Source organism: Colletotrichum aenigma (genome assembly GCF_013390185.1).
Source record: "Colletotrichum aenigma strain Cg56 chromosome Unknown KSG_Cg56_contig04, whole genome shotgun sequence".
NCBI classification, from domain to species: Eukaryota; Fungi; Ascomycota; class Sordariomycetes; order Glomerellales; family Glomerellaceae; genus Colletotrichum; species Colletotrichum aenigma.
Genome location: NW_023500910.1, coordinates 3,670,540 through 3,696,578, shown reverse-complemented (window position 1 = coordinate 3,696,578; position 26,039 = coordinate 3,670,540). Strand labels below are relative to the sequence as shown.

The 26,039-nt window shown below is 54.4% G+C and overlaps 6 protein-coding genes across 6 annotated transcripts; 4 read left to right on the top strand and 2 right to left on the bottom strand.

Moving 5' to 3' along the window:
- Positions 1–187: 187 nt before the first annotated feature.
- Positions 188–1,339, bottom strand: CGCA056_v006861 (uncharacterized protein; the record flags this gene model as incomplete). Its single annotated transcript, XM_037322110.1, has 1 exon — positions 188–1,339. One exon carries the CDS (start codon positions 1,337–1,339, stop codon positions 188–190), a length of 1,152 nt encoding a protein of 383 aa, XP_037179419.1.
- A 385-nt stretch (positions 1,340–1,724) lies between these two features.
- On the top strand, positions 1,725–4,267 carry sin1 (Target of rapamycin complex 2 subunit sin1; the record flags this gene model as incomplete). Its single annotated transcript, XM_037322109.1, has 3 exons — positions 1,725–1,747; positions 1,807–4,078; positions 4,151–4,267. 3 exons carry the CDS (start codon positions 1,725–1,727, stop codon positions 4,265–4,267), a joined length of 2,412 nt encoding a protein of 803 aa, XP_037179420.1.
- Positions 4,268–9,008: 4,741 nt separating this feature from the next.
- Positions 9,009–9,531, top strand: CGCA056_v006859 (uncharacterized protein; the record flags this gene model as incomplete). Its single annotated transcript, XM_037322108.1, has 2 exons — positions 9,009–9,056; positions 9,112–9,531. 2 exons carry the CDS (start codon positions 9,009–9,011, stop codon positions 9,529–9,531), a joined length of 468 nt encoding a protein of 155 aa, XP_037180479.1.
- A 952-nt stretch (positions 9,532–10,483) lies between these two features.
- Positions 10,484–11,479, bottom strand: CGCA056_v006858 (uncharacterized protein; the record flags this gene model as incomplete). The annotated part of the gene is made up of 1 exon (XM_037322107.1): positions 10,484–11,479. One exon carries the CDS (start codon positions 11,477–11,479, stop codon positions 10,484–10,486), a length of 996 nt encoding a protein of 331 aa, XP_037180478.1.
- A 3,722-nt stretch (positions 11,480–15,201) lies between these two features.
- On the top strand, positions 15,202–16,932 carry CGCA056_v006857 (uncharacterized protein; the record flags this gene model as incomplete). The annotated part of the gene is made up of 1 exon (XM_037322106.1): positions 15,202–16,932. One exon carries the CDS (start codon positions 15,202–15,204, stop codon positions 16,930–16,932), a length of 1,731 nt encoding a protein of 576 aa, XP_037180475.1.
- Positions 16,933–19,071: 2,139 nt separating this feature from the next.
- Positions 19,072–24,386, top strand: YCF1 (Metal resistance protein YCF1; the record flags this gene model as incomplete). The annotated part of the gene is made up of 7 exons (XM_037322105.1): positions 19,072–19,383; positions 19,444–20,247; positions 20,297–20,912; positions 20,963–22,484; positions 22,539–23,524; positions 23,657–23,725; positions 24,061–24,386. The coding sequence occupies 7 exons, from the start codon at positions 19,072–19,074 to the stop codon at positions 24,384–24,386; spliced, it is 4,635 nt and encodes a 1,544-aa protein (XP_037180474.1).
- Positions 24,387–26,039: the final 1,653 nt, after the last annotated feature.

Genomic DNA, 26,039 nt, shown 5'->3' with positions numbered 1-26,039 from the left:
GCTTTTTCTTCCTTTTCTTTTCTGGGTCATGAAGTCACGAGAACAAAGTTCGGATACCACGGTCGCGATGGAGGGCATCGTTTGTTGTACACTAGCTGCATCGTTTGTCAAACAAAAATGACGAAGAGAAAGTTCTGTATCAATTTGTTGGGTATCATTAAATCTCGTGCTGCCGTGACGAACTTCTCTACCAACCGTAGCGGCTCGACGCCTCCTTCCTGTTGCTCTTCCCCTTGGCGAAGCTCTCCTCGAGGGCCTCGCGCTGGGTCTGCACCTGGTTGACGAGCTGCCGCAGGCTGTGCTTGCCCGGCGCGATGGAGCGCACGGGGTTGTGGATCTGCTGCTGGCCGGCGGCGCGGAGCTCCTCGTTGTGCTTGTACTCCTCGTCCGTGTTGAAGTTGATGACCCTGGACGCCGTCTGCGGGTTTGCGCCCCCCTTTTGCCGACCGAAGAGCTCGCGACGTGCCGCGGCGGAGAGATTCAGGTCGTCGGCGATGTTGTTGAGCGAGTTTGAGTCTGTGGGGGCTGTGGAGGGGACCGGGTAGTTCATTTGCGAAGCGTAGTCTGCGTAGCCGTTTGACTCGTCTTGTTGGGTATCGAAAAGGGGCTCGTAGGCGCCGCCGCCGCTGAATGCTGGTGTGGGGTCCGTTGGTGTCTCTTCTGGCTCTATCGAGAAGAGGGACACTTTCTTTGGTGCTGGCGCCGGCGCGGGAGTGACAACCTCTTTTGGTGCTGGTTCTGGGGCCTTTGCAGGCTCGGTCTTGGAAGCGGTTGGAGTGACGGAGGATGGTGTCTTCTTCTTGGTTTTGAGGGCGACGGAGAGGGGTCGGAACATCATGGGCTTGCCAACCAGCTTCACTTCCTCCTCCGGCTTCATGCCCTGCGGTATCGACGGCTGCGCGGCAGCCTTGGGGGCCGGCAGGTTGAGGCCTCCACCGTCTGAAGATCCTGCTCCATCGCCTCGATCGCGACTGAACCCGGGTTCGGCCCCGGTCTTGAGCTGGAACACAGGGCGTGATGAGCTGCTGCTGCTGCTGCTCTGCGCCGGTGCTGCCTTGGCGGCGTTCTTGGGTGGGGGCAGGAACGAGTTGAAGCCGCTGAATCGGCCTCCTCCTGCGATACGCGCTCTCTTCGCCGGGGGCTCGTCGTTCGAGTCTGGGGGTTCTTCGGGTTTTGCGGATGGCAGGTTAACGACGATCTTGCCTGGGTTCGATCGGTCGACGACTTTCTGGAATGGCTTCTTCACTGTGGTGCCGGCGGCGGCGGGCTTCGCGACGGTGGGCTGGGGAGGCACTTCGTCCTCCGACCCTGATGATTCCGAGTAATCTACCAGACCCATCTTTGCTGCTGGATTCGCTGTGTTGGTGGACGAGATTTGAATGCGACGATCCTAGGTAAAGGTGATGTACCAGAGGTTGAAATGCACCGCCACATGTTATGCAAGGCTGGGTTTTGGGCCACTAGGAGTCCAACGCTCGAGCCACCACTGCCACCTTGGTGTTTCACGAGGCTGAAGAAGGCACGACACCATAGTTACCCCTCGACCACCTTCCTGCGCCAACTTGAGCTTCTTAACCATCAATCTGCTTTGGGGTGTTGTGAGCTGCGCTCGCAATCATGTTCTTTGTCAGATCGTGGGCGTATATTCCATTGATCTGATCCCCTTTGGCATGATCTTTTAACATTCCTTTCATCCCCGGTGACTGGTCGCACCCAAGCCCACGATGTCGGTCATCCAGAACGAAGAGTACGCGCGCACCTATCATTTCTCCAGATGAAACTTCGCTGACATTTTGTTTCAAATAGGCTGGTCGCATATCAGCTGCGCTGTGGCTACCTTACCGAAATCGCCGATGGCGTTGGCGAGCGCCTGATTACCCTCAATGAGGGATTCATGAACTCGTCAGCCTTCAAGGCCGTCGCATGGCAAGCGAACCCAGACCTCGTCAAGCGATGCTATTCTCCTCCGATCCCTACCGCGATTGCTTCCGAGTATTTCCAACCCCAGCGCCAGGTCGGCGTGACCCTCGAAGATGAACCCGATGAGACTGGAATGTTGACCGGCGGAGGAACTGATACGCTGGGGCCCGGTCTGGCTACAAGGAGGAGACGGCGTCGCGAAACTCTGGAGGATGACGACAGTAGCGATCTTAGTGATGAGAGCGACGATGATGATCCTGGAAGCAGAGCGGCACAGCAGATCAAGTTTGCAAAGATGCCCGTCAGATCGAGGGCCGGCTCCAGCCCGATTCAATCGTCCCATATCAAGCAGTCCCCAGCCATGTCTCCCCGGGCAGCTCCAGGGGCACGGAGAGGCTCGCAGTCGGCTTTGGAGATTGTTAAGGAGAGAGCGAGAAGAGACACGGTCACGAGCAGCGATGTCTCCTCCGAGAATGAGTTTGATGCATCTGGTTTCCATCGGCAGAGAGAGGCTGCGAGAGCTGCGGCCAAGTCGGTCAAGCTCCAGGCTAGGATCATGGAGGAACCGAGCTTGGGGATCAAGCGGGCAGGCACTGACTTGCTGCCAGAGGAGGAAGACGACTCTGATGGTTCAGATATGTCTGGAGCTTACGTCGAGAGCATCGACTCGGCCTCGATTCTTGATGCGGTCGAGAACCCGGAGCCTCTACCGCACAAACAGGTGGTCGGCACGCCTCCTCGGGAGTTCACACGAACTTCTACAATTCGCAAGTCACAGGCGCCGCCCCGTGTCCTGCGCCCTCTTCCACCCCCTCGCCCGATGAGCACCATCCGACCCATGAGTATGATTCAGCCAAAGAGTCTGCTGTCGGCCGCTTTGAGGGCCAGAAAGACCAAACCCAAGGTCCCGTTCGAAAACTTCGCGGCGCTATCAGGTCAAGGAGAGAATAATCCGATCGCCGTCCGCATCTATCCGGCATTCTCTGACAATCCCGGCAAGCCGTTTGAGGTTCTCATCCGACGTCAGGTACACCACGGCGAAGGTGGTGACCGGTCTGTCACAGTGGCCGACCTTATTGGGCTCGCTCTGTGGAGATACAACGAAGAGAAGCGAGAGCCTCCCATCGCCGCCGATAAAGCCAACATCAACTGGTTCACGTTGAGAATGGTGGAAGAGGATGGCGAGGTCGACGACGACTTCCCAGCCTTTGAGCGCACCAAGGCCTTGACGTCTTTTACTACGGCGAACAATCGTGCAGCAGGTCGCATGCGCGCCAATTCTAAGACCCACGACAACTTTGGTCTGGTCATGGCCTCGAAATCCGAGTTCGGCGAGAACCAGAGCATCACGCCCCAGGCTGAAGAAGAAGAGGCCGCAGAGGAAACGCTAGACGAAGACACAACCCCGCGCAACACGCCGCAGCCCAACGCTCACCAGTTCCTGCCCGTCGCGACAGAGCCTCGCCCGAACCCCGTCACGAATACTACCTATCGTCAACAGCATAGTATGTTCGCCGACGCACCTCAGGCGCCCGCCGCCGCGCCCAACACCAGCAGGGGCCAGCAGAAGCTTCTGCGCGTGCATCTCCACTCGACGGATGTGGCACCCGGCCAGTTGGTAACGCTGGATACGACCACGGAAACCTACATGGCTGAGGTTCTGGACATGGTATGTCGTAAGAGACAGCTTGACAAGGCCAATCACGTCCTGAAAATGCCCGGGGGCGGCCCCGTCATCTTGCTTGATACCAAGGTCCAGGCCATCGGTAGCCTGTCCGATCTGGAGCTGCATCGTCGCCGCTTCGCTACCGACGGCCCGCTCGCAATGACGGGTTCGCCAGGCAGCTCCTCGCCGAAGCTTCTCCCCTTCGTTGATGGCCAGCCGGGACGTAAGGCGAAGAAGACGCACATTATGGGTAGCCACCCGCTCGCTCAGGAGGCGATTAAGCAGGCGGAACTCACGAGCGCGTACCACAAGTCCTGGGTAGTTTGGCGCTTGCGCACCGTGCGGATGATAACACAATCCGAAAAACGGTTCGAGATTGACGGCGAGTATGTGCACATCAAGCCGACTACGAGAGATTCAAAGACTACGACGGCGCACATTTCTCAGGTCATTGGATGCAAGGTGTCTAGCAAACATCCAAACCAATTCAAGGTGAGCTCATTCTACAGATTGCCGAGCGGATCACACACCGAGGGCATAAGCTAACTTTGCTGCGTGCTACAGGTTCTCATCTACCGCGACACGGAAAGTAAGCGCTACGATTTTGAGGCCAAATCAGTCGAAGAAGCGCATGAGATCGTCGACGAGCTGAGAAAGGGTGTATCTCAAGTTATGGGCTAATGATTGCCCAACGAGCCCGCGTGAACAGACATGATTTGACATTGAAGAAGCGCATCATGTATGCGCTGTTCTTGGCCCCGCCACAATACGAGGTCCACGCCACGCATTCACCGCCACATCCGAGCACCGGCACTCGACTCAGTGACGTCCTGGTGTGTTGAGCGGGAGTCGCGGTCAACGAACGAGAGCTTGCAGGTACCACCACAATGCTGACATGGCCCGGGATTCGGTTGGTCGGGACAGAATCCGCCCCCGAGAAGGCCCCCGGCTTTGGGGGGGAGGGATTACGCGTCACCGCAATTGCTTCGCTGCTTATTTTGGGAAAGTGGGCTACGGCTGCAATGACGAGAGACACAAGAATTATGTAATGTACCAAGTGGAAACACCGATAAACTGGGCCGGCCAGGCTCTCGCCGAGTGGCAGAGCAGGACCAGGCAAACAAGGAAAACAGACACGAGGAAGCTCATTGGCACAGCACACTCACCACCACAAACAACTCGAGTGGAGGGATTGCTGTGTGGGGTACATGTCCAATTAAGGTTCGCATCCTGGCTCCTGCGTCATGCAGATCAATGCGATTGGAGCCGCGGGCCGGGATGCTTGGCGCCGCGGTTGCGCTCCCTGCTGAGGTCGGGCTGGGCGAGGCTGGGCACTCTCGGTTGGGAGGGGATGAATTGATGGCACGATGGATGAAGGGGATGAGGCGATGGGAGAGAAGAAATGGGGATTGTCGCTCATGAGCTGACTTTCCTCAACTGTCCCTGTCCCCCGCCTTTAGTACCCCCGGCCTAGCGTCACCAGGTAGTTGACAGACAGAGAAGTGGACAATGGCAATTTACATTGAACAAACACGATGGATGAGAGGTACGTGCCAAGGGCTTACTCTGTGCGGCAGGACTCGCAGATCGTTTCTTGGGGCTCGTCTTGAAAGGTGGTGTCTGTTTGCACACCGTTCTACAGAAGTAAGTGAAATCCGCAGATGCTGCTGCTGCTGCGGTACTACGGATAACTATACTCGGCGAGAGATCATCCCTGGCCCCAATATCATCCGAGGGTGGACAGTCCCGAGGTACTCTGTATTGTGGGACGATGTGGAACATTGGTGGTTTATCCCGATGTCGCTCGCCGTTTTCTGTTGTTTGTGTTGTGGTCATGCTCACCGACAGCTTAAGGTCTAGGCGATCACTGGTCAGGGTCCTCAAAGGTTCCCAGACCCCCTTTATCCAAGTCTTCTTTGAGCGTTTTATGCAAATACCGTTTTTTCCCAACGCAAACGTCCAGGCGGGTTTTCCCACTGTCTCAAGGGAGGACGTTGTCTCACATGTGGGAGGGAGGCTATTACGAAGATTCCGAATCATCATTGGTTTTCCCGAAACGAAGCTAGCAGTCGACGAACAGAAGCCGTGGAAAACTGGAACGAAGGGCACTGGCTGCACACATCTGCTGTGACGCGGCTGGGAGCATTAGAAAAGAACGAAGAAGAATTTGTGCCAAATCGCGAGGCTGCATGGACCTCACTCTAATCCGAACTCAAAGAGCTCTAGAGACTTTTGAAACGAACCGGTGGCACATCAAACGGGTGCACAACACCGACCTGGAGTGACGCAATTGGCGTCCGGCTCGGCCAAAGTCTCTGATGGCCCCTAAGAAAAAAGCTGCATGTTGACGCGTCAGACCAGGCTGCGCTGCGTGCTGTATTACTCCCCCAAGGCTGAGCTGAAGCAGGCTGGATGTAGGGGATGGAATCCTTTCCTAAACTCCGTGGGTGACAGAAGTTTGCTGACGGTGGACGGCTCCGTGACCGAGACGACGTTTAAGCCAAGCGATGATACCAAGCAGTCCCAAGAAGCTCCAGGCCTTGGTCTGTCCATTAAGACTGCTTCCCCAACCACCCTCTTCTTTCTTGCACATGCGGAAATGGAGTTGGAAATTTCCCCAGCCGATTGACCCCAACGTCGGTCTTCGTCCCCTCATTCAACCGAGAGGAGCAAGTGCTAGTATGTCCCAGGTCCTGCGAGCGAAAGGAGCATTTGAATGCCCCAAAACAGAAGGACGAGGTTCTTTTGGTTTAGAGACTCCACGACTTCGACCTGGGAGGGCCATTGAGGTCCAGACGGGCGGTGCCTGTCAGCGATACGTCATTTGCATGATCCTCCGCGCCGAGCGTCCGTGGCGAGCATCATGTCTAGTCTAGCGAAATGGCCGAAACACAGACGCAGGTTTTCCTTTCCAAGCTACTGCCTCTTCATTTCAAACCTCATCAAACGAGAAACCGAGGCCGGAGAAAATCTGTTGTTGAAAATTTTTTTGGAGGATGAACAGTGATGCGTCGATGCTTTGACTGAACCCCGTCCGTCCGATGGTCTCAACAACGCGTTCCCATGCCCCCCTGCGTCCCTGCGTAAATCCGCGTGCTGCAGCCAGACAGAAGTTTGCTGGTATTTTTGCCGCCGTTATTACCAAGAAAAACTGCACTGCCAGCTGACATATCGACCGCCATACCATGTCTTTGCCGTTTGCCTTTCGGCTCGCATGGTGTCGGTGCAACGCGACCCGTTGAATTGGGTGCAGCGATCCGGGGGACCGGCCCAACACCATCGGGAATGTTACGTCCTCCCGCGGGCTGTGTGCATGCCTGACTTTTTTTTTTGTCGCCTCCAACAAACTTCCTTCAGCTCCAGCTTTATTTTCAGTTGGCTCGAAGGAATATGGGAATGGATGGTGGAAACGGATGAGGATCGGACCCGTTATTACCTCGCATCTCCGTTCTGCCGTTTGCTTTCTTTTCCCTCGCTGTTGTCAGCGTTCGGTGCCTGCGGCTGGCATGTTTCACAGCACTGCCCGCAAGGGGCGGGGAGCAGCAACTTGGAGCCTCGCCATTGGCGTACGAGACCGCATTGAATTGGAGCAGTCTGGAGGAGCTGTGTCCGTACCGATCCGAGTTGTGCGAACTGGCAAACAGAACAATAGGTGGATGGAGAGAAAGAGAGACAGTGGCAGAGACATGGCGGCCGGCAAGGCCTTGTTTCTCCAACGCCCTGACCCGTCCCGCTAGCATCTCCAGCCAACCAGCGGCGGTTCTCATCTCCACCTCCTGTCGATCGTCCACGCTTTCCACCCCCTCGCCTCCGCCGCGCAACCCTGGTCCTGGAGCAGCTGCTTGCCTGTCCTGATGGTGTCATTGGGCCATGTGTCTTTTGGTTACCTTCCTTGTTCCGTATTTCGGTACTCGAATATTGGAATCCCGTTTGTCCAAAACTCCGTAATGATGTAACGGTGTTTTTTTTCATCCTTCCCATGTCACCATTGTCCACCGCGACCCTGCCGTCATCGCCTCAATGCTAATGCTGCTTAGACAACCCATCTCCATCCTATTGACTCGTTGCATTCTCCGTTTATGATGTACGCGAATCGTCCCAAGTGGATGATGTGGGATGGAAGAAGCAGAAGGAAAATTGGAATGGTCTGCAGAGACGTACCTGTGGAATGAATGGATGATGGCCGAGGTTGGGGCTACCGCGTGGCTTTGCTACCCGTGCTTATTGATTGCTATCTTTGGGAACGCAAGGCTTCCCAGCGACATCAATTTCGGGGAACAGCCGTTGATCGCGACGGAAACCCAACGCCACGATTCGTTCGATCCGAGATGGGCTACATGCGTAGCACCAAACGGGAGGCGACTTGGAGGTGCTTTGGTCCAGTTTGGCTAGCGTAGCGTGCACCGTTCCGTTGGGGGGAGGTCTCGGATTTTTCACGTCGCCTCTTTCGCCTCCAATGAATCTTTTTGTGCCTTCTCCTTCTCTGGTGCTCGGAACCGCACATATGGAGCTTTTGTTTGGAGCGAAGCGACCATTTCGTCGTCTCTCCCCAGAATGACGAGCATCGGATTCCGTCACCGACGCGGCACTGCTCACATGTCCTCCGTGCCTCCGTGCCAATGGGCAAAAGATCCAAACGGGCCATGATCCCCGTCTCAGACACGCAGGAAAAGCTGGCGGACCCCAAAGCCTGATGTGATGTCCATCCAACCATCTCCAGAGAGAGCAAGGCAAGGCAAGCTCTCGTCTGCTCGCTTTCCCGTGCTGGAGGACTGCATATTGTTGCCGCGGGGATGACGTGAGGATGTGGGTCTCCTCCGTCCTCCCTTCTCGCTCTTTCCGCCTCCTTCTCCATCCAAGGCAGCGCATTTCGACATGGGTCCCGCCGCACGGCACCAGGGCTGAGTTGGGGAGCTGTCGATGGCGGTGGTGCTGGTGGTCACCCGGGTACGTACCGTTTCCATCATTCGTCTGTCGTGTGTATCCATCCGTATTGTGCCAGTCTCGGAGTGCCACCCGCGGTCCGCTAGGTCGACGGCTACCTCTAGACTGTTTTCCCATTCGCCTTCGAGGGGGGGCGTGTGGTTCATGGACACGCCAAGCATGTGCCTAGCATTGTGGAGGATTCAGGCGGTGGTGGTGCCTGGCCTTTCTCCTTCTCTCTCGGCAGCAAGCAGAAGGACCTAGCCGATGGGGGCGTGTATACGTGGGAGGACGGGAGAGACAGACACGCCTCTTGGCGTCGAACGGCCTGTCGAAAGATATATAAGACTCTTTTCCATGAGCCCCAATGTTCATCTGACTCCCCTCCGCTTTACCAATCAACAAAGCTGTACTCTATCCGTTCCAACACCAAACCCATCAATCTCTAATCACCAACTTTCACTTACAACCTTAAACACTAAATCCAACCACCATCAACATGCGTTTCTCCGCCGCTTCCGTCCTCGCCTTCGCCGCCCTGGCTGCTGTAAGTTGACCACGCTCACTCTACCAAATACCCAGACGACTAACACAACACCCAGGCCCAGGCTGAGACCGTCACCGTCACCACTCCCACTCTCCCCTCCGTCCCGGGCGTCACTCAGGCCTCCTCCGTCATCGCCGGCGCCTCCAGCGCTCTCCAGTCCGGCCTCTCTTCCCTCTCCGCTGCTGAGTCATCCCTCGGCGGCCAGGTCTCCTCCGCCCTCGAATCCATCAGCGCCGGTGCCTCCTCCCGCGCCGCCAACCTGAGCTCCCAGCTCGCCACTGCCACCGGCTCTGCCGCCGCTTCCCTCTCCTCCGCCCTCGAGTCCGCCAGCCAAGAGGCTAGCTCCGCCGTCGAGAGCGCCACTGGCTCCGGCTCTGCCCAGAGCACCACCGCCCCCGGCGCTGCCCCGGCTCAGACCGCTGCCGTCGCCATGGGTGCCCTCCTCGGTGGTGCCGCCCTCATCGCCAACCTGTAAAGGGGAGGTTTTGTTCGCGCGCGTCCTTCATTGCATGGGAATGTGATTTAGCGGAAATGATCGGCAAATCGGTGTGGCAATGGATATTACACAGCATTGTTTGGGAACCCTTTTTTAAAACTACCTTTTCGGAAGATATCATGATGTAATACCAGTACAACTTTGTACATCAAATGAAACCAACGTACATTTTGCACTTTTTGGCCCTTAAGACATGTTTCGTGTATGCATTTCGAGTGATTTGTGATATGTTGACAAGTCTTTGGTCATCGAGATCTTCGCCGGGAAAGGCTCCGCCGTGTAACGCGCCTTGGCCAATCCCGACCGCTTGGCGCCAGGAGTTAGCCACCTCGGACAAATATTGGCCATAGGGGCGTCTGCCACATCATACTCGGCAAAGCTGGAGGAAACCCTGTCCACCAGCTGAGCTTCGCGGCGCAGCTGCCAAAGTACCTCTCCAGAGTCACCTAACGCAAGGGGATGATCTCATGTATAACCGTCGCGCATTGTCTCCTGCAGTCTTGGATCGTCTTGTATTGCTTGCTGCACAAATGAAGAAGACGAGGATCTGCCTTCGGGGTAAATGGCTGCTCCGTCGCAATAGGCGCATTTTCTCCGGATGATTCTAGATGATGTGACAGGACCACGCTTGTGGTTTGTTCTGGGCCATACTTCGTATCCGGAGCCATGCGCGTTGTGCTAGTTCCAATGTCGCCCTTGGTTCGGCAAACAGCACCCGCACCCCAAGGCTTCCAGCCACCTTGGCTGCACCAGCCCCCAACTGCTTCAACCAGTGTTTCACAGTACGAAAAGCAAAGGTGGAACATACAACTTGCGCTTGATGATGATTGAAAAGTAGTCGAGACAAGGAAATCCATGCTCGGTTCTATTCCCTTCTCCCTTTGATTGCGCCGAGTAGAAAATACGTAGTGTGGTGATCGGTTAGCCTCTGTTACGCGGGCTTCGACCGGGTATCTGCCCATAACTTGTCGATAATCTGGAAAATCGCCGTAATGTCCTTCATGACGGCGTCGTCGACCTGCCCGCCGAGTCTCTGCTGCATCTTGTCCGGATGCCACCGGACACGTTCTTCTCGCAGTTTACTGGCGAACTCCTTCTCGCCAATCTCCTCCAAGGCCAACCCGTTGACGATGTATCGGTGGACTTCCTTCTCGCTAACGTCCTTCTGGCGCCCGCTCTCCACGGGCCACGGTATCGTGTCAGCGTCGCCGGTCCATTTCGCCCAGCCTTGCACGTAGTCCTCCCAAAGTGACGCCCACATCTTCTTCTGTCGCCTCTCCTCCCCGCGACGCAGACTACGCTCCATGTCCTCTTGTAACTTTCTGTTCCTCTTCTCATCCTCCGACTTGCGCTTACGCGCCTCTTCTCGTCGCGCCCGCTCTTCCAGCAGTCCTTGATGCGTCTTCTCCCACATCTTTTGCCTGACGTGCGTGGCATACTCCTCGTCCGTCATGCGCTCTAGCTCGCCTTGTGGGCCGGTCCGCTCGTTGGGGTAGACATGTATCGGCTGGCCGTAGACTCCCTGCCAGTACGCCGCACCTTCGTCGTCCGCCATGGCATCAAATAGTGATTCACGGAATGCTGCATCTGGATCGAGCGCCTGCGGTTCGTAGGGGTTCGGGGGTGTGGGCGATCGTGATCGTCTGCGGTGCCTCCGAGAGTGATGGTGGCGGCGATGCGAGCGGGAGTCATCATCGTCGCCGTCGCGGTCGCGATGGCGGTGTGACCTTGATTTGTGCTTGGACTTCAGGCGGATGCGCGACGATCTCGGTTGAAGATGATCGTCATCGTTTCCCCCCTCATCCTTCACCTCTGGCTCCTCGGGTGTGCTTCGCTTCGTGCGCTTCGGTGCAGGTTCGTGACCCTCGTCCGGGTTTATCGAAGAGAGGATGTGCCGCCGGCGCGGCGAAGTCGGCGGGCTTGTCATCGCGAGCGTCCCATAAGCGCGTCTGGACGTGTGTCGTCGAAATTTGCGATGAGGATGGGGCACAAGGTTTCGCGGTTGACAGGAACAAAGTTGCTGTGGAGGGGTCGTCCTGGGAGTGACTTGACGTCGTAGGTTTTGGCTTATCTTATCGCGCGGCGTTGAAGGTCTTCCTTGTTGCGGGGCTTGGCATTTGCCGTCCCTGGATCATTCCTGCGAGATAAGGTTAAGTCCGCCTCCCCGCCAGCAACGGTCTGGTACATTCCTCATGTACTTATCTTGAGGCTCAACGGAGTGCAACGTCGGTTGATAAGGGACACAAATCGTCGATTGCGGTTGAATTTTGCGCCAAGATGCTTCCAGGCCCCTTATCTGTCGGCTCACGATATCGATTCTTGAAGTCTTCTCATGACTCCCCGCATCACACATATGGTCGCATCAGGATCCCTTGCGGCTCAACAACGAAATCGGTCTCTTTTGCTATGTGTGCCGTTATTGGCTTTACTATCGTAGTCGTCGTTGCCATCCAGCCCGTCGTGACCGACTTTCGTCATTAGCTTGTGCCCCCGTCAGACTTGGACTTCCTAATTCAAAGTTGAACTTGTATGAACTCGTATTTAAATGTGTCTAGAAATTGGATTGAGCCGCCTCGAATTTCAAGTTACGAATACATGGCCCTCTTTTTACTTCTGACTATTTCTTGCTTTTCTCTCCTCGAAAAGGTCATTGGTCAGTTCGAAATGATCAATCATCTCTGGCAGTCGATACTGCAACTCGTCGTATGCCAGCTCGCTCATGTGCTCGCCTATGTCTCGAGGTATCCAGGGAGGCAGAGAACATGGAACCCAGATACGGTGATCTTCGGTGTGCGTGACCCACGAGCCTGACCTCCTGCCGTAACACCAGAGGAGTCTATCGCAAGCTGTACAACACCGTCCCGTTGCCGCTAAATGAGTGATGTTCTCCTGGAACAGATCAAGCACTTCTTTGTGGGGAAAGACGACGTTCTCTTGCCCGTCTGTAAACTTGGCGCCTAGCCTGCGCCTCGCACTGGCTAGCATATGGAAACTAATCGCGTAGGCCTCGGGATGGGTTTCCCCGCTGAAGTGCCTTGTTTCCACATCGACATCTTCTCTTTGGGGCTCGGATTCTCTACGCTCCATGTTAATCAGCCCCCAGATTCGGCTCTGGTCCTCCTCAGTGAATGGCTGGAAACACTTGTTTGTAAGGGTGAGGAACAGGTCTTTCAATGGTAGCTTTTCATGATCCTCGTCGTTGGCGGAGACTTCGACGAGCTGAAAACTTGTTGTCTTTGCGTTTATTAGTGGGGGTCTGCCAGTTCCATTGGTTCTGAGTAAGTCTGGTTCAAGTTTAGACATGCCATTAGAATGGGCAGTGATGTTGACAAGGTATATCATCGCAGCCGTCGACCAATCTAGACGAGCCCAATCGTCAAGAGCAGACAGATCAAACGCTTCATGCCCGAGACGGACGTCATCATAGTAGGGTCCCATGCCGGCTTCCCATAGAACATGTTCTCCGAGAGAGGGAGAATGGTTGCAAACATTGACGTCTGGATACAGAGGTGACGCTGTGAAGCTGTCGCTGTACTTGTCGCAAAACTCATACTCGAGCCAGACCATATGGCAGCGTAACTGTTCTCGGAGTTCTGATACGAGGATACCGAGTATTGATGCCCAGCGATCATATTCTTGTGCAAGTTCGCACAATTCGCGGGTCCGTCATTGTTGTAATTCGAATCCGAGCTCCTGCGTCGCTGATGTTGTTGTGTAGTACGCTCTTTTGGCAGCGATGAGGTGATCCAGTTTCTCTGCGGAGACTCTCACGAGTGAGCGAACGATATGATGAAAGGCTTCCCTGTCCTTCGTATTATGATACCAGTCGGATTCTGTCGGGTGATATTCCTCTAAACCCTTCTGGCACCCATGATCTCGAAGGAACTGCAATATTTGACTCAGTCATGCTAAGGAGTGTTCTGATAGGGGCTGAAGCCGTAATGAAGGGCCGATGCCTTGGCGGAGAGAAGTACAGCTGGAGATGTCGTACGTTAAGATGTCGTAAAAGTTGCGTCTGTCGCCATTCATGACTTCTTTAAGCCTTCGTAACTCGTCTGCCTCTGTCGGTTTGTTTCGTGTGGCGTGATCCTGAGTGGTCTCGTTCTCTCTCGTCGTTGCACTCACAGCAGTTGCCACAGAGCCAGACGGGTTCCTTGAGCCCCGAAAGAAGCGCGCGTGAATCTTATCACATCCGGCGATGATACAATACGTTCGAAAATGGGTAGCGGTTTCGTGTAACGTGTCGGCCGTGTCAGCATCTCGCATTCTTTTAAGAAGCCCGGCGACAGTACTAGCATGTTCCAGAAAGCTATGCTTTACCTGAAAATGTAGTTGTTCGTTTTCTTCTGCTTCGGGCTCCTCGATGCTGTTAAGGTAGTGACCGATCAACCCTCGAGGAGTCGTGTCTTGGTCGAGTCTGGTGACTGTGCACCTCACCTGTCCAGTAACGTCCGCTGAGGTATTTTTGGCCGATGAACCTACCTGGTATCTCTCTACAGGCTGTACGTTTGCTACTATGACACCCTTGGGCGAGTTGCTGTCTATACCAACCAGAGTGGCAACAGCGAATTCATCCTTTCGAGCGACGACATTCGCAAAGCTGGAAGAGTAGGCATAGCCGCAGCCAGTAGCTGATCCATTGGTTGCAGAAAGATTTCAGGTGGTCCCACGGGGTCTTCGGAATCATCAGAGGGGTACTCGGGCTTGAAAACGAAGTTTGTCAGCGAAAGAAGCTCGGTCATGGAGCGGAACCTCAAATGTTTGTCTCGCGAAAGCAACTCCATGTTGTAAATTGTTGATTCAGGAATATTGCTCCATATGCTTGTGGGGAAATCAGACTTCTGTAGAGAAAGTAAATAGAAAGTAGAGAGGCTCATGCCAATTTGTGACGAATGAGGTCTTTTAAACGTCCGAACGGTTCAGCGGAGAAAGCCACCACTCGACCCTTTGTAGCCGCCGGCGTCAAACCAGTGAAAGTCAGGAATGAGAATGGAAATCAACTTGGAAACCGGTGCCGCGTAGGAGCATCTGGATCATTCACTACGTAGCTTGGATTGTTGGTTGGTGTTCCAGAGTCTCAGATAGACATTGAGAAGGCGAATGCAACATAGGAGGGCATGTGTACAGGGTTAAAGGAGGCTAGAGCAACTCTATGAAAGCGACACAGATGGAACAAGTGCTTTCATCGGCATGAATCTCAAAAGCCGTTCTGAGTGCTTGCAGAAACAGCCAGTGATCCACTTGATGGCATATTTATCTTCAATAAAGTGTCTTCATACCCTGATGACCGACCTTGCTGGCGTCTAAATCTTTGTATTAAATAAACTCTATTCGTCCTTATTTTGTCTTGCCCATAAACTTGCTGTATTGTGGTCCCTCCAGCGGTTGGGTATCTCTTTCCGGTCCCATCTTTACACTCCTGGCGGCTTCTTCAACCCATTTCTACTCTTCGTCCGCGCTTCGATCCTATTCGGGTAATTTGAACGACAACAGCGAGATCGCGACAGCGTCATGACGATTATCGACAACAGAGATGTCCTCTCACGCGATGAGATACTGAGACTTCGGTCCATAACGCAACTCTTGTCATTGACGAATGGATACCATCTCGACTCAGCCCCCCTCTTAGGCCCCCTTTTACTTGAGGACATGCGACTTCATATTGAAGGCGTAGGTAAAGACGGAGGCTACACGTACAAGGAGTGCGCAGCTTCCTTCGCAACCCTCCTCGTGCGAAAGGATGAGGTTGTCACCGTGATGCTGCAAGGGCCCAAGAGACCTGGTGGAGACGACAATGCATCGGTCCATGCCGTCCTCTCGATCGCCGTGCGGAGTGCAGGCAATGACGAGCCTTCGCCACAGGCGCTTCCCAAGCAGGCAGTCCGTCAAATGTTGCAGCCGGACGTGGAAGGCATTCCTGATGATGTTTCGGTGGCACATTACTATGCTACTAACATGGCGAACATCTCCACCGGCACGCATGTTGGGAATATCATCGATATCTTGAGAAAGTTGCAGACGGCAGGAACATATCAAAACTATGCCCAGGCTCTGGCAGCATTCCGCCGGTACGTGGCCATCTCATGCTGCGAGAAGATGGAAGCGGGGGCTTATCGACGAGGGGAGAACAAACGCAATTTCTTCACGGCTATCACGTCCGCCACGATCGCGGAGTGTAAGGAATATTGCCAAGGGGACGAAGGAGGAGCCCAGCCTTTTTCCGCAGAGCAACTCATGATCATGCAGGTGGTGGTCGCCTTTCTCCGATCCCAAGGGAAAGGCCCAGGTCTTGAGGTTTATCCGTACGAGAGGAACCCTTGGTACGACTTGGACGGCAGGAAAGCGTTTCATGCTGTCCTCAGTCGGCTCGTAAAAGGTTACTGCAATGCTGTCAGTGGATTAGTGGAGAGAAGATCTGATCGTGAGAGATGGAAGAACGACCGCACGTATTTCGACCACAGCGCAGATCAGCTCGTCGCCTGGGCTTACCATCTTGCGTTGTTCCACCACATGTTCGAGCACAGGATTTACCAACACCTCCACTTACTTGCTCGCATATACAAGCTCAATTCCGCCTTGTGTGTTGAGTTAGAGTCGCCGATATACCACGAGTACCACAAGAAGGCTCCCGTCAGCGACACCGCCGACGACCGAGGGAAGCACCGGTATTATTCGGATACCAACCCAGAGGGAGAAATATTACGTCACCTTGACACGGTTTCAGAGTGGGATTGGGCAGATGCCGGCAAGCAATACATTAAAAATCTCTCGCTGCATGTCCGCGCCATGATGGATTTCGTACCTAGGCACATGGATCTCAAGGTGAGGCCCGGGCAGGAAATCGTGTCAGAGATAGTGTGGAAGACACAGTTTCGTTTCTTCGAGGGTACGATAGACGGCGGAGACCGCGAGATGCTCCCCATCAGCAACCTACTGGGCACCTTGAAGACACCAGAGGGCCGGACGAGATCAACAAAAACGCAACAACATATCATGAGCTGGATCAATAGTCAACGCACGGCGGTTCGCGAAGGCTCTGAGTATGACTTCGACGCCACGCACCATGACGGCCGTGTTCACCACGAAGCTACGATGCTCGGCATCCAGCACTTGCCCCAAATGAAACGGCCCCTGAAGTTGGTGGTTACTACTGAGCGGTGCTGCCCTACCTGCGCTTATCTCTTCGAATCCTGCAAGAACGACGCTGATCGAGGACTTTTGGGCGCCGAGGTCAGTCCTGACTGGAGTGCGTGCTCCTTACCGTCGTGGATACCGAAAAAAGCTGGAAGATACGTTATGGAGCGGGCAGAAGACGTCCTTCAGCATCGATTGGAGACGATGGTGGCAAGGTACAAAGAAGCTGAAAACTTCAAGACCTGAGGCCATAGACGACATACATGAAGACGCAAGATAGCTGACCAACCTTAGATATCATTTAATGAACAACTTGATCTTACATTGTGGTTTAAGAAGGATGATCCGCAAGACCTGCTTGCTTTTCAACACAATTAAAACTGGATCATGCGTCGCGATATCAAGGATCCGGCCCACGTTCTGCTGGACAGCTTCAAAGCGCATGAACCCGCAGCTTTCACTTTCTAGATGATTCATGGTAGCGGCCAAGGTAGTGAACTCTCTTCCACAGTGCCTGTTGGGACAATGGTAGAGCGATTGTTGGTGAACCGGCGAGTTGAGGTGTTGGTTGAGCGAGTTCAGCTTTCCGTACAAGTTCCCGCACATGTAACACTGATACGCATCATGTCTGTAGTTGTACGAGTTCTCGGTTGCCGAGTATGTGGGAGAGCCGTGGAACTCGAGCAACTTCTTAGAGATGATGCCGTTTGGGTCCCGGCGTCTGACGGCGAGATAGAGAGCATCGCGGTCGAGCGGCGCGTTGGGACAGCTTCCTCTTTCAAGGTGGTGAACTAGGCCGGTTGCGGAAGCTCGCTCGACTCCGCAAAAGGGGCAGGAAATGCCCGATGCGCGGTGGACTCTAGAATTTAAGTGCTGACTTGTGTCAGACAATGGCTGCATCAAGGGATTGGGAGAAATATCTAAAGACCTGTTGGATGGCGTTCCAAGACGTGAAGTCTCTGTCACAAGGACCGCAATGTAAATGGTCTTCCGCTTCGTGCTCTTGCTTGTCTTCGCTATCGGCGAAATACTCATCGCAAGAATAACATTCAAATCTAGGTGGGGAATGGCCGGTAGCATCGCAATGCTGATCCCTAGCTCGCCATCCAGTCCAGAACTGGCGATTACAAGTACCGCAGGTGAAAGTCACGGTTTCAACGTCCAATTTGCGGGCTTCTTTGCATGCAAAAAGTGAGTGGATGAAAGATGAAGCTTGTAATCGCGTTCATGTCGCACGCGGCGGGGTTTATCTGTTGATAAACGTGTCACAAACCTTAAGACCAGGTCAGGGCTCTCTGTCAGCTATCGGATCGGCAGAAGAAGCAATGTTGCTGGAGTTGCATTGACGGAAACAGATCAAACAACCAGCCAGTCAGGTCTTAGAGTGAATAGGGGTCCTGTCCGGCTTAAGCTTCAATTGAGCTTTCTTCTGAAGTTGTGATGGCACTCTCAGCTCAGACTGTGGCAGTTACTGCGTAGGTAAGCAATGCAACGTCCTCTGCTGCCTGTTCCATTGTTGTACAAGTATGTCGTCGCATCTCCACGAAGGCATGGTGGCTTGTTCTAGTAGCATCCGAGCGTCCTATCTTTCGCGTCCTCGCAATACGTCGTCTTCGTAAACGCGGATAGGTCTGAAGGAAGGAATTGGGGATCCGAGTTGCCGACGCGACCTCTGCTGATGGATGCGCGCGACTCAGCTACCGACCTGGCAGTACGGTGTAAGTACGGCGTAAGTGCGGCGGACTTGGCTGCTGACTGGACAGGCTCCTGGGGTTGTGCATGCGTCGGAGGTACCGGATATGTATCGCGAAAAGCCGAATGCGGGACAGGCTTCGATGCAGGTCGTCATAGCTCCCCACTTTTCCGAGAGCTAAACTGCGGTGAGCCCTGTGACTGGCACCGCTGGATGTCGCTGTGGTCCTCCGAACCCGAGCGAACAGTGGGAAAGCTGACAAACCACGCAGCATCACTCACAGCGACCCTCGCATTTTGGAACTGAACCTGGACCGGCCTCTGCAGCACCGCAAGTGAGGTGGACCTCCACCACACCTTTCTTCCAGTGTCGCCTCTGCTCTGCTGCACCGTGACCCTCTCGACACTCGCGGCACGTCACATCCCGATACCGTCTCGACTCGACTCGGTCGTCCCTCTAAAAACTTTTTTTGCCTTTCCCTTTCGCTCCCACCGCCACGACAGAGTCGACCGTGTCGTTTCTTGTTTCGTTTTCCCCTTCGCCCCGTGTATATATACGAGCGAAAACAATTGGAAACGGCCTGCGATCAACGAGAAACCCCACGCGATCGAAACATCCCCAGCGCTTCGCTCTGTCCACTATACCTTAGCATGCGTTGACAGGCGGGCCCGGGGAACCGCAGAGCATTCAACATGGACTATTCCGACTACTCATCGCAGCGCGTGCTGCACACCGGATCGTTCACCGGATTCCATCGCATGGGATCACTCGGCAGCCACTATCTCTCCGCGACCGAGCATATCAAACAGCCGCTATGCGGCAACGAGGAGGGCTGGGGGCCATTGAGCCCGATCCGATACGACTTCACACCCTGCTTCATTGATGTTTGGATAGCCTCCGTCGCTGCGTTCGGTGTCGTCTTTGGACTCCTCGCAATCATCTGGCTTGTCCAGCGCAAAAGACCTTCCGACGCCCCCAAAGACTGGCACTTCTGGGCAAAGCAGGTAAGTCTTACTTGCGCCGAATCCCCCCGCCCCCCCCCGGCTGACATGTCGCCTCTGCAGACACTACTTGGATTCATTATCGCCGATGTCATTGTACAACTCGTAATTCAAACAATTAGCTATCCCGGAGTCTGGTACGGCGATTTCAGATTCTGGACTACCGTCGGCACTATCCTCTCCCTCGGTGTAATCTTCTCCATCCAATGGCTCGAGCACGCCCGACTGCGCAATGCGAACGGCGTCGTTTTGTTCTACTGGCTGTTTCTCCTGATCGCATACGCTGTCAAGCTCCGATCCCTCATCTCCCAGCAGCTGTACACCAAGAACGAGGCCTACTTCATTACTTACACAATTGGCTTCGCACTGTCCATCGTGGAGTTTGGGCTCGAGTGGCTTTGGCCCAGGAAAGTCAGCGCATACGAGGCTCTGATTGACGAGGAGGAGTGCCCGATCGAATACGCGACTGTGTTTTCCCACCTGACCTTTTCGTGGATGACACCTTTGATGCGCTACGGCTACAAACAGTACCTGACTGAGGACGATCTTTGGGGGCTTGCCAAGAAGGACCAGACGAAGAACACTGGAGACGCATTCCAAGATGCTTGGGAGATTGAGCTCAAGAAGAAGAACCCTTCGCTATGGATTGCCATGTTCAGAGCCTACGGCGGCCCTTATGCGGTTGCCGCGCTCTTCAAAATCGTCAATGATGTCACCCAATATCTCCAGCCGCAACTGCTCAAGTACCTCATCGCTTTCGTCGATTCGTACTGCTCCGACAGCGACGCTGAAGAGGAGCCGGTCATCTGGGGTGCTGCACTTGCGTTGGCCATGTTCGCATGCGCCGTGCTCCAGACTGCCATGATTGTAAGTTGCTTTCCGAACTCTTGAAGACCCGCTTACTAACACGATGCAGCACCAATACTTCCAACTCGCCTTCGTCACCGGCATGCGTATCAAGGGCGGCCTTGCGTCTGCCATCTACAAGAAGTCCATGAAACTGTCCAACGAGGGCCGGTCATCCAAGACAACTGGTGACATTGTGAACTACATGGCTGTTGATGCGCAGCGTCTGCAGGATCTGACCCAGTTCGCCCAACAGGTCTGGTCTGCACCTTTCCAGATCATCATCTGCATGGTTTCCCTGTATCAATTGGTTGGCTGGTCCATGCTTGCTGGTATTGGTGTCATGATCATTATGATGCCTGCCCATGGGTTTATTGCGAGAATCATGAGAAACTTGCAGAAGGAGCAGATGAAGAACAAGGACAAGCGAAGCCGTCTCATCAACGAGATCATCACCAACATGAAGAGCATCAAGCTCTATGCCTGGGGTGCTGCTTTCATGAACAAGTTGAATTTCGTGCGAAATGACCTCGAGTTGAAGAACCTGCGCAAGATTGGCGCTACTCAAGCTTTCGCCAACTTTACCTGGAGCACTGCTCCCTTCTTCGTGTCTTGCTCTACCTTTACCGTGTTCGTGTTGACGCAAGATAAGCCCTTGACGACTGAAATCGTCTTCCCCGCACTGAGTAAGTTCTTGTCGTCGCCTCTTTAAGGATCAAACACTGACCTCGTGTAGCTCTCTTCAACCTCCTCACTTTCCCTCTGGCTGTTCTTCCCATGGTCATCACCTCCATCGTTGAGGCCAGCGTTGCGGTCGGTCGTCTGACTGACTTCCTTACCGCTGAGGAGATCCAGCCTGACGCCATTACCATCAAGCCCGCCCCCGAGGAGATGGGAGAGGAGACCGTTATGATCCGAGACGGAAACTTCTCCTGGAACCGTCATGAGGACAGGGAGGTCCTCAGGGACATTGACTTCACCGCCTACAAGGGCGAGTTGTCCTGCATCGTCGGCAGAGTCGGCGCGGGCAAGTCTTCCTTCCTTCAGAGCATTCTGGGTGATCTTTGGAAGGTGAAGGGTGACGTCCAAGTTCATGGAACTGTAGCGTATGCTTCTCAGAGCGCTTGGATCTTGAACGCCACGGTGAAGGAGAACATTGTTTTCGGTTACCGGTATGATTCCGAATTCTACGAAAAGACCGTGAAGGCCTGCGCTCTGCTCGATGACTTCAATCAGCTTCCCGACGGCGACGAGACTGTCGTCGGTGAAAGAGGTATCTCTTTGAGTGGTGGTCAGAAGGCTCGTGTTGCTTTGGCTAGAGCGGTTTATGCTCGAGCTGACATCTATCTTTTCGACGACGTCCTGTCTGCCGTGGATTCGCATGTCGGTCACCACATCATTGAGAATGTCCTGGGCCCCAGAGGTCTCCTGAACACCAAGACTCGTATCCTCGCAACCAACGCCATCGCAGTCCTTCCCGAGGCCAGCTATATCACCCTGCTCCGGGACGGTGAAATCGCCGAGCGAGGAACCTACAAGCAGCTTGTGGCCATGAAGGGCATGATCAACGAACTCATGAAGACCGCTGGACAAGACTCAGGATCATCTTCTTCGGCCAGCTCGAGCGGTTCCAGCAGCGAGACCTCCACGGTCATCGAAGCCGAGGGCAGCAGTCAAGAGAAGGCCGAGATGGAGGAAGCCCAGGAGCAGCTGCCTGAGATGGAGCCTATTAAGACTGGCGCTGCCATGCAGCATAAGAAGCGGTCATCGAGCATGGCAACCCTTCGCCGTGCAAGCACCGCCAGCTTCAGAGGCCCTCGTGGCAAGCTCACTGACGAGGAAGTCTCCGGCAGCAAGACCAAGCAGGCCAAGGAACATTCTGAGCAAGGCAAGGTCAAGTGGGATGTCTACCTGGAGTACGCCAGAAACAGCAACGTTATTGCTGTCATTATCTACCTTGTGACTCTCGTGGCCTCTCAGTCAGCCAACATTGGTGGTTCTGCTTGGCTCAAGACCTGGGCTGAGCACAATGCCAAGTACGGCGGCAATCCCGAAGTCGGCAAGTACATTGGCATCTACTTCGCATTTGGTATCGGATCTTCTCTCTTGACCGTCTGTCAAACACTCATCTTGTGGATCTTCTGCTCTATCGAGGCGTCACGAAAGTTGCATGAAGCCATGGCCAATGCCATCTTCAGGTCCCCCATGTCCTTCTTTGATGTCACGCCTACGGGGCGCATTCTGAACAGATTCTCCAGGTTGGTAGCCCCACTCTATCAATATGCTCAAAACACAAACTAACTTGCATCCAGTGATATCTACAGGGTTGATGAGGTCCTTGCTAGGACATTCAACATGCTGTTCGTGAACGTCGCTCGCTCTGGCTTCACTCTGGGTGTTATCGCTATTGCCACTCCCGCTTTTACTGCTTTGATTATTCCTATCGGCCTCATGTACTACTGGATCCAGCGATACTACCTTCGCACTTCCCGAGAGCTCAAGCGACTTGACAGCGTTACCAAGAGTCCGATCTACGCTCACTTCCAGGAGTCTCTTGGAGGTATCTCGACTATTCGAGCCTACAGACAGCAGCAGAGATTCGAGCTCGAGAACGAATGGCGTGTCGATGCCAACCTCAAGGCTTACTTCCCCTCTATTAGCGCCAATAGATGGCTGGCTGTCCGATTGGAGTTCATTGGTGCCATCGTCATTATGTCTGCCGCTGGTTTTGCCGTCGTCTCCGTCGCGAGCCACAGCAACCTCAGCCCTGGTCTCGTCGGTCTGGCCATGTCCTATGCCCTGCAGATCACCACATCTCTCAACTGGATTGTCCGTCAGACCGTAGAGGTCGAGACGAATATTGTCTCAGTCGAGCGTGTTCTGGAGTATGCCAGACTGCCCAGCGAGGCCCCTGAAATCATCAAGAGCAACAGGCCTCCGGTTGCTTGGCCCTCCAAGGGCTCTCTTGAGTTCAAGAACTACAGCACTCGCTACCGTGAGGGTCTGGATAACGTGCTGAAGAACATCAATCTCGACATCAAGTCGCACGAGAAGATTGGTGTCGTTGGCCGCACGGGAGCCGGCAAGTCATCGTTGACACTGGCATTATTCCGCATCATCGAGCCGACCGCTGGTAACATCAGCATTGATAGCCTGAACACATCCTCCATTGGACTTTTGGACCTCCGTAGAAGACTTGCCATCATCCCGCAAGACGCGGCCCTTTTCGAGGGCACTATTCGGGACAACTTGGATCCCGGCAACGTGCATGACGACACCGAGCTTTGGAGCGTGTTGGGTAAGTAATACAGAAAAAACGGCCGTCCCTCACCGACCCAATCGTCAAGAAACCCCGCCCTCACACTCCATGAGAGGGTGTCTTTACCCCTCCTTCACCGCGAATTGGAGCTAATGCGCGGTGCTATCACAGAACACGCCCGGTTGAAGGACCACGTATCAAGCATGGAAGGCGGCCTCGAGGCGAAGATTAACGAAGGAGGTGAGTTTGCATCAATTTCTGTGTCGCTTTTTGTCGGCTTTGAGGCTTCGGCCATCCCACGTCCCCTCAGCGGCTGTCCACAGACCTGTGTTCCCGAATCACGTCGTGAGCTTTTCGCGATGTTGTATCGGGCTAGGGAGGCGGGGACAACAGTCACCTTTCACATGCATCCATCGCCGCATTCAGAGTCCCCTGCATGATCTCCCGCGCATGCAGTCAATGTCTCGTGCTGGCTTATCTCATCCTGCCCCGATTCTTCTTCACCTTGTCTCGATCCACAGACTGAATAAGCCGCATGTCCTACGGGCCAAGTGCTGACTCAATATCGCGTCTAGGCTCCAACCTCTCACAGGGTCAGCGGCAGCTCGTGTCGCTCGCCCGCGCCATGCTGACGCCGTCCAACATTCTCGTGCTCGACGAGGCCACGGCCGCCGTAGACGTCGAGACGGACGCCATGCTGCAGACGACGCTGCGCTCGCCTCTTTTCGCCAACCGTACCATCATCACCGTTGCTCACCGTATCAATACCATCCTCGACAGCGACCGCGTCGTGGTCCTCGACAAGGGCCAGGTCGTCGAGTTCGACACTCCGCAGGAGCTTATCAAGAAGCAGGGCGTGTTTTACGGGCTTGTCAAGCAGGCCGGTCTGGATACCGAATAGATGAGGACAGGCTAGCTGCCGATCTTACTTTAGAGAAGACGTCCTGCCTAACCAACAAGAAAAAGTTTTTTTACCAACTGTGTGTGTGCTGTGAAAAGAGAAAAGGGAAAAGCGCGTGGAGTTTGTGTAACCCGCATCGATATGGCTGCGTGTGGCCTTCGAGCGAAGAATGGGGGGAGGGGAGGAGCTGCGTGTGGACGTGTCATCATTCATCATGAAAGCGCTTTGTAGATTTACTCTTCGAGACCTCGTCAAGCATCGCATCTACTTCCGGTGTACCTTGAACCCTTTGGGTGCGTGTCTGTGTCTGCCTGCCAGTATCCGACGGAGAAAACGGTGGTTGTCCGGGTAGTGAGTGCTTGGTTGTGTGTGTGTGATGTGTCTGTCGTCATTGTACGCACCCCCTCCCACCTCCCTTCTGTCTTCGCTACGTCCGGTCGGTCACCTTGCGGCTGGCCAAAGATGCTGTTCGTATCCGGCGAGGCGGTTATCCGGCGGCACATCCTTTTCTCGTTCGTCACTTTGGCCCACAGAAGGACGGCATCGAACACACTTGTTCGCCTCGGTGGTTCATGAAGAAATGTGGGTGTTGTCCGGATTGCTTAGTTGCGTCCCTTTTTGTGTAACACACGTTCTGGCACACTTGACCGGACAGCCGTCACTGGCTGAATTGGGATTTTTTGGGTGTGTGTCGTGTGGTGGTGTATGGGTGTGTTGTGTAACGTCAGCGTGGGCAGACGCGGCAATTCGTGGCTTAGTGGCTGCCGAGGGTTGGACGGCCGTTGGGTGGGACGACGATGATGTTGGGGCACGTCGCGTGGAGGTTGTAAGACGGGCGTAGGTAGGATGTGGTGTTTTTATCTGGAGGGGTGTGTTTTCGGCTTTTGGTGGCCTCGGTCTTTGGTGGTTTTCTTGATTTAATATACGGGATTTGAGGGCCGGGTTTGTTGATCGGGCGGCTCCGTGACGGGAGGACTTGTTGGGGAGGTTGGAGGTCGGAGGCCGGCGATGTGTGGTTGTTGAGGGCCGGACGGGACCGGGTTGATAGTTTCACGACTTGGATGTGTGTTTCTTCTCATGACTTGACTATGTGATGCAGGCTCCGTTATGCCGTGGTCCTAACTTGAGGTTTTTAGCCTGACACGTTCACGTTTGCCTGGACGAGTTTGGAAGCTTCCATGGTGGACATTATAATACCAGAACTTTTCGTACGAACAGCGAGATTTGCAATGTGGCTCTTGTTCGAACCCATTTCGCGAGATACTGTTCACTCCTGCCTGCATAGCGTCGCGGTATCAGATGTGAGTGTGGCTTCACGTTATGATATCCTGATGCAAGGCACTACTTCTCCTGTCGTCGTTGTCGACCGTGTATTCTAGACGAACTTATCCAGCGGTGGAGCGAGTGCTGCTGGTCTTGTATCCTCGGTCACACAGACTCAATATGTCACGATGGCATGCCTTGTCACTGAGATATTGTAATCTTCTTGTGTCGGCCCCTGTATCTTTGCCCGGAGGAGAATAACCGTTGAGCATCGGCTTGGGGTTTTGTAAGAATCAGTTATTCCGTACATGAACAGACCGGTATATTGGCATAGTTAAGTGATGGTGATGACGTCTGCGGGTGACGCTGGCTAACGGCATAAGTCCTCTT